Here is a 12,837-nt window from a genome sequence, read left to right on the forward strand (position 1 = left end):
TTTTCTTAGATTAAGGTTTGTGAATACCAAAGTACGTCAAGGTGTGTAAGGTTTATAATTAATCTTTTTTTTTTATAAAAATTACGAAATCTTTTTTCCTGGTGTCTGTTTCGCACTTTTTTTGTCTCAAAATACGTCACGAAAATTAGAATACAAGGCAATAGACAGCATTTCAGACCATTGCAAGGTTCGAAAATTTGAGACAATTTCCGCAAAGGGAATTAAAACTCACTCAGATTTTATCTTTCACCTCATTTTAAGTCCTAAATTCCGTGATTAGAAAAGGTGCTTTTAATAACAAACAAGCACAAACCTGCATATGATAGCCCTCCATTAGTTAAGAACATCAAGCCAAGAAGCCAAAGAGTCTGAAAATCAAAAATCAAAACCAATAAATAAGCACAAATATGAGGCTGTCTCACCATGCAAGACACCACATTAGCCTCACCTTAAATGATAACGAAGGCGACTTTAAGCTCATTTCTCGTCACATCGATTAAGGCTTGAAAAGTCAAGCAAGTTAATCGATTTCAAAGGCGTTCGGAGAATTTTAGCTCGATAAACACTTTGTGTTTAATTTGAATGTTTTTCACAGTTGTAAGAGTGGCCCCGCAGAGATTATTTTTATAGAAAGTGCGCGCTGAAAGCCTTGTTTCTATAACTCGATATAAACACAGAACTTGCGCGAGCTTAAGACATAGTGATTGCAAAAGTTAGGAGAATCTACATTTTGAAGATCACAATCAGCATGCTATTTCTTCCAGTTCCTTTTAATAGAGAAAAAATGTTTATCGTTTTATATCGGTCTAATTAAGCACAATTGAAAGTTTGGGAGAACTTGAAAAATCTGTAAAAAGATTCACATACTGCTCGTGATCCCATACCTGTTTTAGAAATACGGGAATTGTTTTCTTTCTCTTATCTTAAAAAATGTCAACAAATTATCTACGGAGAAAAGAATGATCTAGGAAACAATAAAAAAAAAAACATTTCACATGAATGGGGTAAAACTGAATTAGGTGATAAATATAAATTTTCTGTTCATGGAAACTCGAATATGTGACTTGAAAATAATGTTGCAGAGCTTTGTTTCGTGTAAAATAACAAATGCAAAAAAGTTTCAACTTTGAACTTTGCTGCTTTGACAGGGAATACATAGAAAGTTCCAAAGAAAGCGCCCTAAAACAAGATACGATGACGTAACCGGGTGAGCCGTGGCTTGAAAATTTTTAAGCCTTAGATTTTTCTAGACTTTTTTGGGACAATTTTATTAATTTGCCTCACAATGGTCGTTTCTTTGTTCACAGTTTACACAGAAAATGTTTTAACAACAAATCTGAAGCTATTACCAAGGAATAGATTCAAATTAAAACCAAGTTGTTTTTTACGGACGGAAACAGTGAGTATAGCCCGTTCGAGTGCAAAGAATTTCAGTGTTGTTCCAAAAAATAGAAATAAAACAAACCTTGTATTTTTAACTCTAAAGTTAAAGCTATTGTAGAGATTGGTATATTTCCTGAAAAAAAAAAAAAAAATCCAGATTTTTTTTTTCCATTAACCAGTTCTACAGTCTCAGTAATTACAAGGAAGGGAGGGGGCCATAAATAAGTTAAAAACATTTAATTACTTAGAATAATAGCAATTGTTTGCTTCAAATGCAGCTGTCATGCATCGTGTAGCTACAGAAACATCCCCACTTGACTGTAAACATAGCTAAGACGTATTGACTTATGGATCCAATCCACGAATTCTTAAGAATGATCGGGAATTTGTCTTGATTTCTCTTGATTTGGAATTTCTCTTAATATTTTCAAAACATCAGAACATTGATAGGCAAATAGGTCTCAAATGTATGTCAGTACAAATCCTGGTTTATTGGGTCATAAAAACAAATCGAAGTTCTCGGATGACGGGTCAATCACTGGGCTTAATTATAATGGCGCGTTAAAAAAAATTAAATTAACTTCTTACACTATTACCGCATGTTGTACAAGAGAATAAAGTTGTCGCTGAGAATGAACGCATGTGTTTATTTGTAAGAAGTAATTGCGTTAAAAAAGGGGAAATTGACATATGTAAGCAGTTTGGGATTGTTCTTAAACTGACACAAAACCGAAATATTTTTCCTATTTTTATTGTCATAAATAAACGATGTTTCGTGTATTCTGTACATAAAGAGTGTCAAACGTTTTTAAACATTCAAATAAATCGTCACAAAATTTAAATTCGATCGATTTCCCGATAACTATGATTAGTTAGCGTACTCAAAACATCCATCAATATTTTCTTTCAAAGTTTTTCTCTTTCAATTATGAAGTACCTTTGAACTAGAATGTCGTAAAAAATCAATGTGCTCGGCATTGATATATAAGTAGCGCCACTTCGACACTACTAGTCCTCAAGTGGGTACTGTACGATTGTAAAATGGAAAATAAAAACAGAGTTAAATGCATAAGGTAGCCTCCTTCTCCCATTTTAAATAATACCACACTTTAATTAACATCTTTTCACTGACATCAAGGTCTTGTTAAAACATCTGTTTGGCCATGCACGAATTAATGTTTTTGGAGACGGTCTTCCATTTCCGATATTTCGTTTTTCTCCAATTCGCTTAGACAGCAGCAGTCATTTAAATGTGCCCTGTCCTTTCCTCTAACCTTTAAACGCAAAGTAGTTTACAGAAGTTCTTCTTCGTGCTCTATTTTTCGTTTGATAGCTTGAAAATTGTCTTTTGTAACAAAAGCAATTAACTGAAGAAAGAAATATTGTTTGTCTTACTTCACATTAGAAGCTTTGAAGAATGAAAGAAATGTCAAGCTGACATATAATTGGGTAAAACGTACACGCAGCTTTACATGCAGGAATGTGTTGTCTTGTTTCGTGCACAATTTATCTTAAAAAAACGCATTATTAAAACTGAGTCCGTGCAAGATATCTACATAGAACTTGGTCGAAAACAACCGACGAGTTGATTGGGGGGATTTCAGCACCCCCGTTGTTTTTTTTTTTAAATTGGGATGAAATTTTCTCGACCCTATTTTACGCATAACTCACGTCATATATTTGCCCGCCTACAGGGTCATATAGAACGATATTTTGCCAAACTCACCTCTTAATTAGGTCGCAGGTCACGATACCAGTTCATTTGTATCAGGCAATGAATTCTTTCAAATGGAAGATGAAGGTTTGATATTTTAACTTCTTAAAGTTTCTTACGGGGGGAATTTTAGATTTGCTTAAACGAAAACGTTTAATTTTCTTTTGCAGCTTGTTTTCCTATGTGTCACCACTTGGCTACAACTACAGAGATTGGTACAAGGTAAGCAAATGTTGATGATGCGAATATTCCTGTTGCGGAGAAACTAGTTAAACTAGCTAGGTTCAGCTGAACTCAGAAAGGAGGTGGAACTTACGATCTGCACTTGTTTTAAATAAAATGTGCTGTGTAAACAATTCTTGTCATTCACTTTCCTCTTAAATATAGTTAGTCAAGTGTTACGTTTCACTTTTAAGGAAAACTAGTCTTTTCTCCAAGGTAACTGATTTTAGTACTTGGCTTCACACTAGAAGCTAAGTTAGTTTCAAGTAAGCACTTGATTCAAGCGCACTTGAAAATATCAACTCGCATTTTACAAAACTTGGCTTCACACTTGATAACAAAGTATACTACTTGAGGTGAAAGCTGTCAATCATCTTCAAAATCGTGACAACGCTGCACGCCGCTTTCGTTTGGCTTCCATTTCCTATTGGTCAAGTGCGTTCTCAAGTGTGGTGTAGACCATACTTGGCGGCGTACTTCGGCTTCTTTGAACTACGAAAGTTTCCATGGTCACCAAGAAAAGTTCAAGTAAGTACGTTTTACCCCTTCAGACTCAAAATAGGTTCCAAGTGCACTTAGACTATACTTTAAGCTCTAGTGTGAAGCCAAGTAGTATTCAAGCTAATTCTTAAAGCTTTACACTTAGGCATTGAAACGTTTTGCACCATGCAGTTCTTAGGTTCAGCTTACGAATCAGAAAAAATCAAATTGTGTCAGCAGATAAAACGCATATACTTACTACTACCTTTAAACGACGGCTTTGTATATTTAACAAATCGACCACATTTTTCCATGGTCTACACTCTTATAGACCATAGAAATGACGTCAGAAAATGTTCAAAACTCAAGTGGAATCACGAGTCGTAGGCGAGTGGTTTCACTGCAAAGTTTTGGACATTTTATGGCGTCATTTCTAGGGTCTATAAGAGTGTAGACCATGGAAAAATGTGGTCGATTTGTTTTATACCATAACAACTCGAACAAGTATTTATCAAAAGCGAAGAAACTTTGCCGGTCGGACGTAAAGATTCCGGCCCGACACGTAAAAACGACAATGATACAAAAGAAGATGAACAAGAATCCAAAGAAAAACAATTTTAATTACCTTTTCCTCTCTCGTTGAGTGTGTGCCTATCGCTTGAAGCGAGCAAGATTATTTTTCTTTCTGAAGATCTTGTTAGCGCTTGTTCGCTGAACATCGACAGTCCACTGCCGGTTCGCTAGCACCGTTCTTCTCAGTTAGACCAAAAATTCAAAAGCCTGATCAATTTTCTTTCTACAGATTACCTGAGTAGAAGTCCAATCCTGAATTCCGAAAACAAATGCGTACTTGATTCAAACAAAACAAGTTGAAATTCGCTTTCATTCATGGAGACCAAACTTACAAATTTTGAGCCCGCGCGTGTGCGTGTGCGTGGCGTGATCTGACGTCACTTTCATGGCCTATACTCTCATTGACCATAATTTTTGACCAATCAGCGCGCGAGAATTCTCTCGGTTATGGTATAAAATAAATCTTTCCTATCTCCTGCGTGCGTTGTGGTACGAGTGCCCCTGAATGTTAAGTGATTTTTGAATGGCTTTTTCGTTTGCATATGCTTCAATACAGTTCTGAAATATCAAGTTTTTTGAAAGTTGGTTTTACAGTAAAATTAAACGACTGTTAGCTGGGCCACCCAACATTTGTCGGCCAACCAAAACAAGAGAAAGATCAAGTATTGGATTTTAACGGATGAAGTAGTAAATAGGGTAGTTAATGAACACCACCTCGGAAGTAACCGCTTTTTCACAGCTGGTAAAAGGACCCAGGTCGCTCGCGGCGGAATTTTAGCCGTCACGTGACATCATAAGTTATTTCAGTCGCAATGAGGCATAATTGATATCATAGGAGCGCATTTTTTTTACGATAACCGGTTTTTCGACAAACATTTTTTGCTACATGTATATATGTACGAAGAGTAACTACTATACACGATGAGGGAATTGGCGCCAAAGCGACAACTCGCTCGGCTCGCTCGCTTTCTTTAAGGAAAAAGAGAAAACAGTTTTGGTTGTCGAAAGCGCACCCCATTTAGACAAAAAGTACAAAAAGAAAAGGCGAACTTTTGCAGCAAAAGGAATGGATTTCGACAACAAAGTTTCAGCTGTGTTTTTTTCAAGAGCCAAGGCAGAAGACAAAAGAACAGCAAATACAGCGACAAAACCACCTTCGAAAGCATGGGCCTCCGGTGCAAAAAAGCCGTTGCAACCCACCTGCTTCTAGAAAACGCGTACGAAAGCAACCTACTACCCGACATTTCTAAGGTAGACTATTTGGCTAGTAAGCGTTTTGTAAAATTCTTTATGTTTTTTTAACATCTTGCTTGTGATGGCGTAATAAATAGAACGCAGGCAGCACGTGTGGACACCGTCTCTTGTAACGGGTTGACTGTTACATGATATATTATATTCGGTTGGGTGAGGAGCGAATAAGAATATAATTAATATCCGGCGGTGCGGAGAGGGTACATGACTACGGAAACGTTCTTTCAGACGTATTTTAAATAAATATGGTAAGTTCAAGCGGCGATTAGAATGAATTACAGTTAACTGTGAAGTGGATTGGACTGTCACCAGTCCACTCCATAATCGAACGTGACGGCTGTTGCACTCTAAAGAGATTAAAAGAGGGAGTATTCACAGTCTGGATTTACAGAAACGTGGCATAGGGAGCAGAGGACTTAAATTTGATCAAACTTCTTCTTGACTCTTCTCGGGTCATGGAAATCTATACACTAATCGTACGCCTGTTTTTCGCTGCAGTGGAAACAAGACGTAAGACGCGTAACCAATAGATCGAGAAAAAAATAAGGTCAAATTTGTCTCCACTGCCCCTGAGTACAACAAGGCCCGATTGCCTGAGTTGTCAAGCTTTTTTTTTTTTGTCTCCTCTCATACTTCTCGCAGCTCTGAAATGTTCGCCAGGATAATGAGAGGACAGGCCTCAAAGGCCAACCCCAAAATTAAAAAATAGCCCTAGAAAACGCGGCTACATGGCTTCAGACAGACAACAGGTAACGCCTATTTTCTGACCTGTGTGTATAATCATAATATAATAAATGGAGGTCATCCAAATAGTACTGTTTGTATTTTTAATTTATTTTTGTAACTTTATACTTTATACCGGTACTTCTATTCTTATTTTTTGTAACTTTACAATTCTTGTCATTTACAGTACAAATTAGGGTTGTTGTTGTAAGAAATTAAAAAAATGTTGAAATTGGGCAACCTCTACTTAGGTGGAGTAACTGGACCTTACAAATGTCGAAATAGTGAAACGATATAGAAAACACAAGTTTGTAAATCGTTAGCTTGTAGGGGGTAAATATTCGAGATAAAACCAAGAGAGGATATCTTCTCTTGATAAAACTAGTTAAACTAATGAAGAAGCGTTCTCAAGTTGAATTCTTGGAAAAAAGATTTTCCGAGTTCCCCCAACGGGAGTCGAACCCATGACCTTCCAAGATTACCGGTTGGACGCTCTAACCACTGAGCTATGGGAGACTCGTGGTGAGCGAGGTCATATTCTAGGTTCTTATGAGTGACACATGTCCTGCTAACTGCAAGGCTCAATATGTCGAAATGAATGTGGATAAATGTAAAGTGAAATGGCAACTTGGATAAAGTGAAGTAAATGAAGAAGGGTTCTCAAGTTGAATTCTCGGAAAAAAGATTTTCCGAGTTCCCCCAACGGGAGTCCTTGCAGTTAGCTGGACATGTGTCACTCATAAGAACCTAGAATATGACCTCGCTCACCACGAGTCTCCCATAGCTCAGTGGTTAGAGCGTCCAACCGGTAATCTTGGAAGGTCATGGGTTCGACTCCCGTTGGGGGAACTCGGAAAATCTTTTTTCCGAGAATTCAACTTGAGAACGCTTCTTCATTTACTTCACTTTATCCAAGTTGCCATTTCACTTTACATATAGTTAAACTAATTTGCGGTTTGGTATTCATCAGGTCTGTTCCCATGCGTCGGGCACTTTTTTCTGCTATTGGACGTGGTAATTTTGAAATTATAAAGTTATGCTCTTCGCAGGTTAAAGATTCAAGATCAAGCTTGTTTTCAACCGGAAGACGCGAGATTTCCAGTTGGCAAGTTAGTGTACATGTCGTTCAATATAACGGCTCCATACATTCATTGAGATAAACATTGCCGTCATCAAGATTTTCATAAACGGTGGATGCGGTATTTTCAGTCGGCAGATTTGCGATGTCCACTGGCTCGAGATATTCAAGGTCAACTCTGCCTGCTGCCTGATTCTCGTAATTTTGACCATCATTCAAAGTACCAAAATCCAATTCTTCATATATACCATGTGGTTCTATAGTTGAAGGAGGGTCTCAATGGGGTGGGGGCTTTTACGGTAAACGGTTAAAATTTTGGCCTTTTTACGGCTAACGGTTAATTTATTTCCATTACGGTTAACAGAAGTTAAAAGTTAATTTTCATTGTTTTTAATAGTTAAAAATCAATTTCCATTATTGAAAAACGTGTTTAAGGTCTTTGGACCATTTTTGGGACGATGAAGTGAACTAGTTTGGGTTATTTATAATCACTAATCGATTTTTACGGTTAACACATTTTACGGCTAACGGTTAAAATTTTCCATTTTTTACGCCTAACGGCTAAATTGTTGGCCGTTTTACGGCTAACGGTTAACCCCATTGAGACCCTCTTGAAGGGTCAATACTTTGGTATAGTGAACTTGGTGGTAGCGTAGGTATTACGTCTAATACATAGTTGTATTGCGCTGCTTCCTCTGCGGCTCTCGACCTTTCTGCAAAACAAGGAGAAATGGCAGCACTTTTAAGCTAAAAGTCTTCTTTTAAGCTAAAGGTCTCACTTTAAAGCTAAAGGCAGCACTTTTAAGCTAAAGGTCTCCAATTAAACTTACATGGAAACACAGTACACAGGCTGAATAAAGCAAGGCATGGGAACAAGAATGAGATTATTAGCTTATACATGTAGAACAGATTTGATGGAAGCATCAGAGATCGCGTTGAATTTTGGCGCAAGCATTGCAAAATAAGTGACACAAAAATTGCATAACGTTTTTATTTTAATATTCTGTAATGATTTCTCTAACGTCCCCTGTTCTCTGCACACAATCTTGGAAGCTTGCTGGGGTATAAAAACTGGAATCAGTTTTGGGTTTCATCATCATCATCATCATCATCATCATCATCATCATCATCATCATCATCATCAAAAGCACAGAAGGCAAAAGGCTGAATTCTGATTGAGTCAGACAGCGAATTTGTCGTTCATACTTCTTAATAAGGTTTTCGTTAATAACTCGAAGACCTCCGAAAAATCAAAAGCAGAACTTTTTGAAGACGATCCGAATCCTCCCAAATATTGACGAAGACGCACCCGACGTCTTTAACACACTAACTCTTAATGCTAACCCACCTGCATGCCTCCTTGCCTGTTGCCGTCTACGCATAATGAAGAGAACAGAGAACGAGAAAATTAACATCACAATAACGGATACAGCAACAACAATAATCCTCTGTATTGTCATTTGGCTCCCATTGTCACTTGGACCAACGGACGTGGTGGGATCTACAGTCAAACATTATAAAAGTATCAATTATCAAAATAATACCGCATAAGAAATGGTACGCTCGAAGATTGAGAGTTGCTTTAATTCATTGTTACACGTCAAAGTGACATTTTGTCGGTATTTTGAACAGCACTGGATTTTGTTCGAGAGGTGACAGCAACGTAGTGGCCCTTGCGACAGGTTTATCTACCCTTACTTTCCATTTTCGTCTATCCACAACACCCTGAACAGTCTGATTCTCAGGTTACGGACTGGTGGTTTTGGATGGGGATGGAGGGAGGGGAGTGTCCAAGCTGATTTTGTGTTAGTCGTGTAATGATTAATGCTTTTTTATAATTAGGTTGCAGAGGATAGTAAGGCTTTTTGTCTTGTGCGAAAAAGGGACAGATTTTTACCGCCGAAGGCACTTACACTGAATGGTGGTGGTGGGGGGGGGGGGGGGGGGGATTAAAGGAGTGGGCACTGCGCAAAACCAAGAATATTCTAGCGTTTTCTAGCCTTGAATACGTAATAGTGACGACATAGAGTCCTAGAGTATTCAAGACTCACACAGTACGTGATGTACACCTGGAATATTCGTATCGAACACGGCCGAATACGCTCTGTGCAAAGTCCTTCGGGAATTTTCTTTAAACTATACGACACATCTGTGGTTATCCTGGAGTATTATGGAGAATTCTTTGGAGAAAAATTTGTGGACAAATATAACTTTCTGGATGCATGGTGGTTTGCTTGAAGTAAAATTTACTCCCAAAATCAAACCGCATACGACACTCGTGCATCCGTCACACGTATGCGTTTGGAACATGAATACGTGATCGTGGCGGTAGACGCCATAGCCCCACCATATAATTCTTAAGTATTCATTGGGTTCACAACTGGCCTAAGCAGTACCTGATAATTTTTTTCCCATAAGTTTTCCATGTATCCTTTGAGGAGAAAATCTTGATCCTTTCTAAGACTTTATAGAGCAAGATCTCTCTTGTTGCAAATCATTTTACGCAACTTTATGAATGTTTGTAAACTGACGCGCTTTGCGCTATTTCTTGCGCATCTTTACGGACCTTCTGATGTGTCACAACGCTTTTTTACGCGTCTTTAATGGCCTTTTTTACGGCTTTTTAAGTATCGCGTAAAGATGTTTATAACGCGTTTTGAAATTTGCTACGTCTTTGAGCAACTTGAAAATTGACTGGTGTCCAACTTAAGTAATTTCCCTTAGCACCGTTTCAACAATTTCTCTAGAAACCAAATTAAAACTGTTCGTTCTCATCGTAAAAACGCCGCGTACAGTCAAGATCACAACGCATTTTCAGTTAATGATATTTTACACGTGCAACCTTTTAACTAACGCTTCAGTTTTAAAAGCGTTATTTGCTTTTTTAGTCTCTGCCGTATTGTCAAAACACTTCCCAGTAACTTATCCGACCCGATTCACTCGATGAGCACTGGGTAACAACCGTGAAAATGATACCAAAATTACCGGCTAACAGCCGCTGTCGTACGTACTATAGTACGACTTTATGCCAAAGAAAATGGCTGCCGATTATCGGCTGTACATGTAGGACATGTAGTACCGGTAGATGTAGTTAAAACAACCACAGCGAAGTTGTTATGGAGCATATTTTTCCCAGGCGAAGAAAAGGTTTTAAGGCAGAAGTTAAAGTGAGATTTTCCACGATGGTGCTTCGACAAACAGGACAGAACAGCTGAGATGCAGTGTTATTTCTGACGCCGATGAAGCAGTTGATGATGATTTGTCGAATGCTCTTGCATGAGCTAATGTCGAATATTCAGTTGACAGTGATGAGTCAGAAACCTCTACCTCCCATCACCATCAGAGGTTATACAAAGAGCCGAAGATGCTTGGTCAAAGTTGCGCGAGCTCTCCTGTTCTAGCCACAACATTCGAAATTTAGGGCTCGTGGTTTGGCAAAAATTGCAATTTCTGCGATTCAAAATCTGGTGTTTGTCTATGCCTGGATTGTGGTCCAACAATCAGTTTGGGTGAGACTTGTGCAATCTCAAGGTAGAGCAAATACAACCTTTTCCACCGGGTCGAAATTTTAAAGGGTAAGGACATCTCAGAACCTGTACTCAGTCGACTACAGTGTGAGGAATTATTCCAACTAAAAAGTATAAATCAGCATGAATCAGTGATATTAGTCTATAAAATTATGCTAAGACTGCTTTAATACAGCGACCAACAAGACCGATTATCCATGACTAATCTTATTTAGCAGAGTTTAGTCATTATGTACAGAATTCAGCAGTCCTTCGTTCGTTGTGATACAGTAAAAACCCTCGTATAAGAACCTAGACTTTTCCAACTTAGCCTAAATAGGTTCTTATAGAAATGGTATTTAGTGGGATTTTAGGCAACTTAGGTTCTTAAACAGGTTCTTAATTTGATTTAAGTGCATTAGCCATCAGCACAGAGAACTACTACAGGGCATATGTGATATGGGATATATTGCTGTATTAAATAATTATCTAGAATACAGAAATATGTTCTTATGAAAAGGGGGTTTAAAATGAAAATTTTAGCCAAACAGGTTCTTAAATTTTAGGTTCTTATACGCGGGTTTTTACTGTACAGCTGTACAGGCTTTTTTCAATTTTCATGCACCTGCATGCAAGAGCAAGCTTAAATTTGGCTGATAAGACATTTATTACACAACTGAAAAAGATTTTTGTACTTCCAAGCTAACAGGAAAAGGATAATAAATAACAGTATTATAACTGAGGACCCACCCAGAGGTTGAGTTGAACAAGCACTACTAATATTTTTTTCTATCTAACTGTAAACTACGTACAGTAGAACCCCGGTAACTCCAACTCGGATAACTCGAAAACCCCACTAACTCGAACAAACTTCCATTTCCCTTGGATTTGGACACCTTTCAGTCTTATTCAATCTACCCCGATAACTCGAAACCCCGCTTACTCGAACTGTGTTTCGTTTCCCTTCAGAGTTCGAGTTACTGTATCGGGTTCTACTGTATTGACATAACCCGCCTTCTATTAGGTAATTGTGCAATCTGATTGGCTACACAGGTGCCGTCTATACAAACGGTCAATAAATCAGTCTTATCGATATTCTTTGTTTAATAGAACAGTCAGTGGGTTATGCTAAAACATCTCCCTCTTGGTTTCTATAGAGTTTGTTAGTTGACTAGGGGCTTCGCCGCTCGCCAGCTATCAGCCGATAGAAAACTTTAGCTCGTCTTCTAATTAACAATTAAACAGCAAGCTCAAGGTTCCTACCGGCTTTTGATAGTCGAAAGCCGGTAGAAACCAAGAGTAAGCCATCTTATTGTTTCAGCAAAACACAGTGGCCAGTCTATTAAACACATAATATCGCTAGAGTTGATATTTTGAGGATTTGGTGATAAATTTCATTGAAAAACTGTGGATTTGTTGTAACTTAATTATTACTGTATCTTCTGTAATAAATCTTTGAAAGTGTAATTTGCAGTCAACTTAAGTGCATTGTTTTTAACTTTGTAGTATTAAATAGATTTGTGGCCTTTAATAACTCACTTTAATACTCACCCTTGCTCTCTTAATAATATTATGTTTAATAATATTGTTATATTTAGCCTGTGAAGACAGCTGACTCTTTTTGCTCTTTTCGCATGCAGATGCAGATGTATTTGCAGGCTATGTTATTTTTATTTGTCATGTTTTATTATTTTTGCCTTTTTGTATACCAGTAACTACTTAAATGTCAAAATTTACATGCAGGCTATGCAACCTCTAGGGTGCAACACCATCCAAGCCTGAGTTAGCATTTACATTTACTCTCCCTTTAATGAAGCTTTTGCACACCCTAAAATTAATCTTGAGGGTCAAGTTGCTGTTAAAAATTGCTGTGCTGCCCTCCATACTCTTACAGATGATGTTATTGT

General features: G+C 37.9%; 2 protein-coding genes across 2 annotated transcripts in view; one reads left to right on the forward strand and one right to left on the reverse strand.

Moving 5' to 3' along the window:
• The window catches only part of LOC144636226 (polycystin-1-like protein 2), a 144,606-nt gene that overhangs the window by 41,552 nt on the left and 90,217 nt on the right, over positions 1-12,837 (forward strand). The window lies entirely within an intron of this gene.
• LOC144636325 (uncharacterized) overlaps positions 7,896-12,837 on the reverse strand; it is a 36,082-nt gene continuing 31,140 nt past the window's right edge. The window contains exons 7-8 of the mRNA XM_078495508.1: positions 8,773-8,925; positions 7,896-8,137 (exon numbers count right to left, since the gene is read on the reverse strand). Coding sequence (XP_078351634.1) covers positions 8,016-8,137; positions 8,773-8,925 — 275 coding nt within the window. The 3' untranslated portion in view covers positions 7,896-8,015. The remainder of the gene's footprint in view (positions 8,138-8,772; positions 8,926-12,837) is intronic.

This window comes from Oculina patagonica, chromosome 13, assembly GCF_052425735.1.
Source record: "Oculina patagonica isolate OP01 chromosome 13, crgOcupat, whole genome shotgun sequence".
In the NCBI taxonomy this organism is placed as follows: Eukaryota; Metazoa; Cnidaria; class Anthozoa; order Scleractinia; family Oculinidae; genus Oculina; species Oculina patagonica.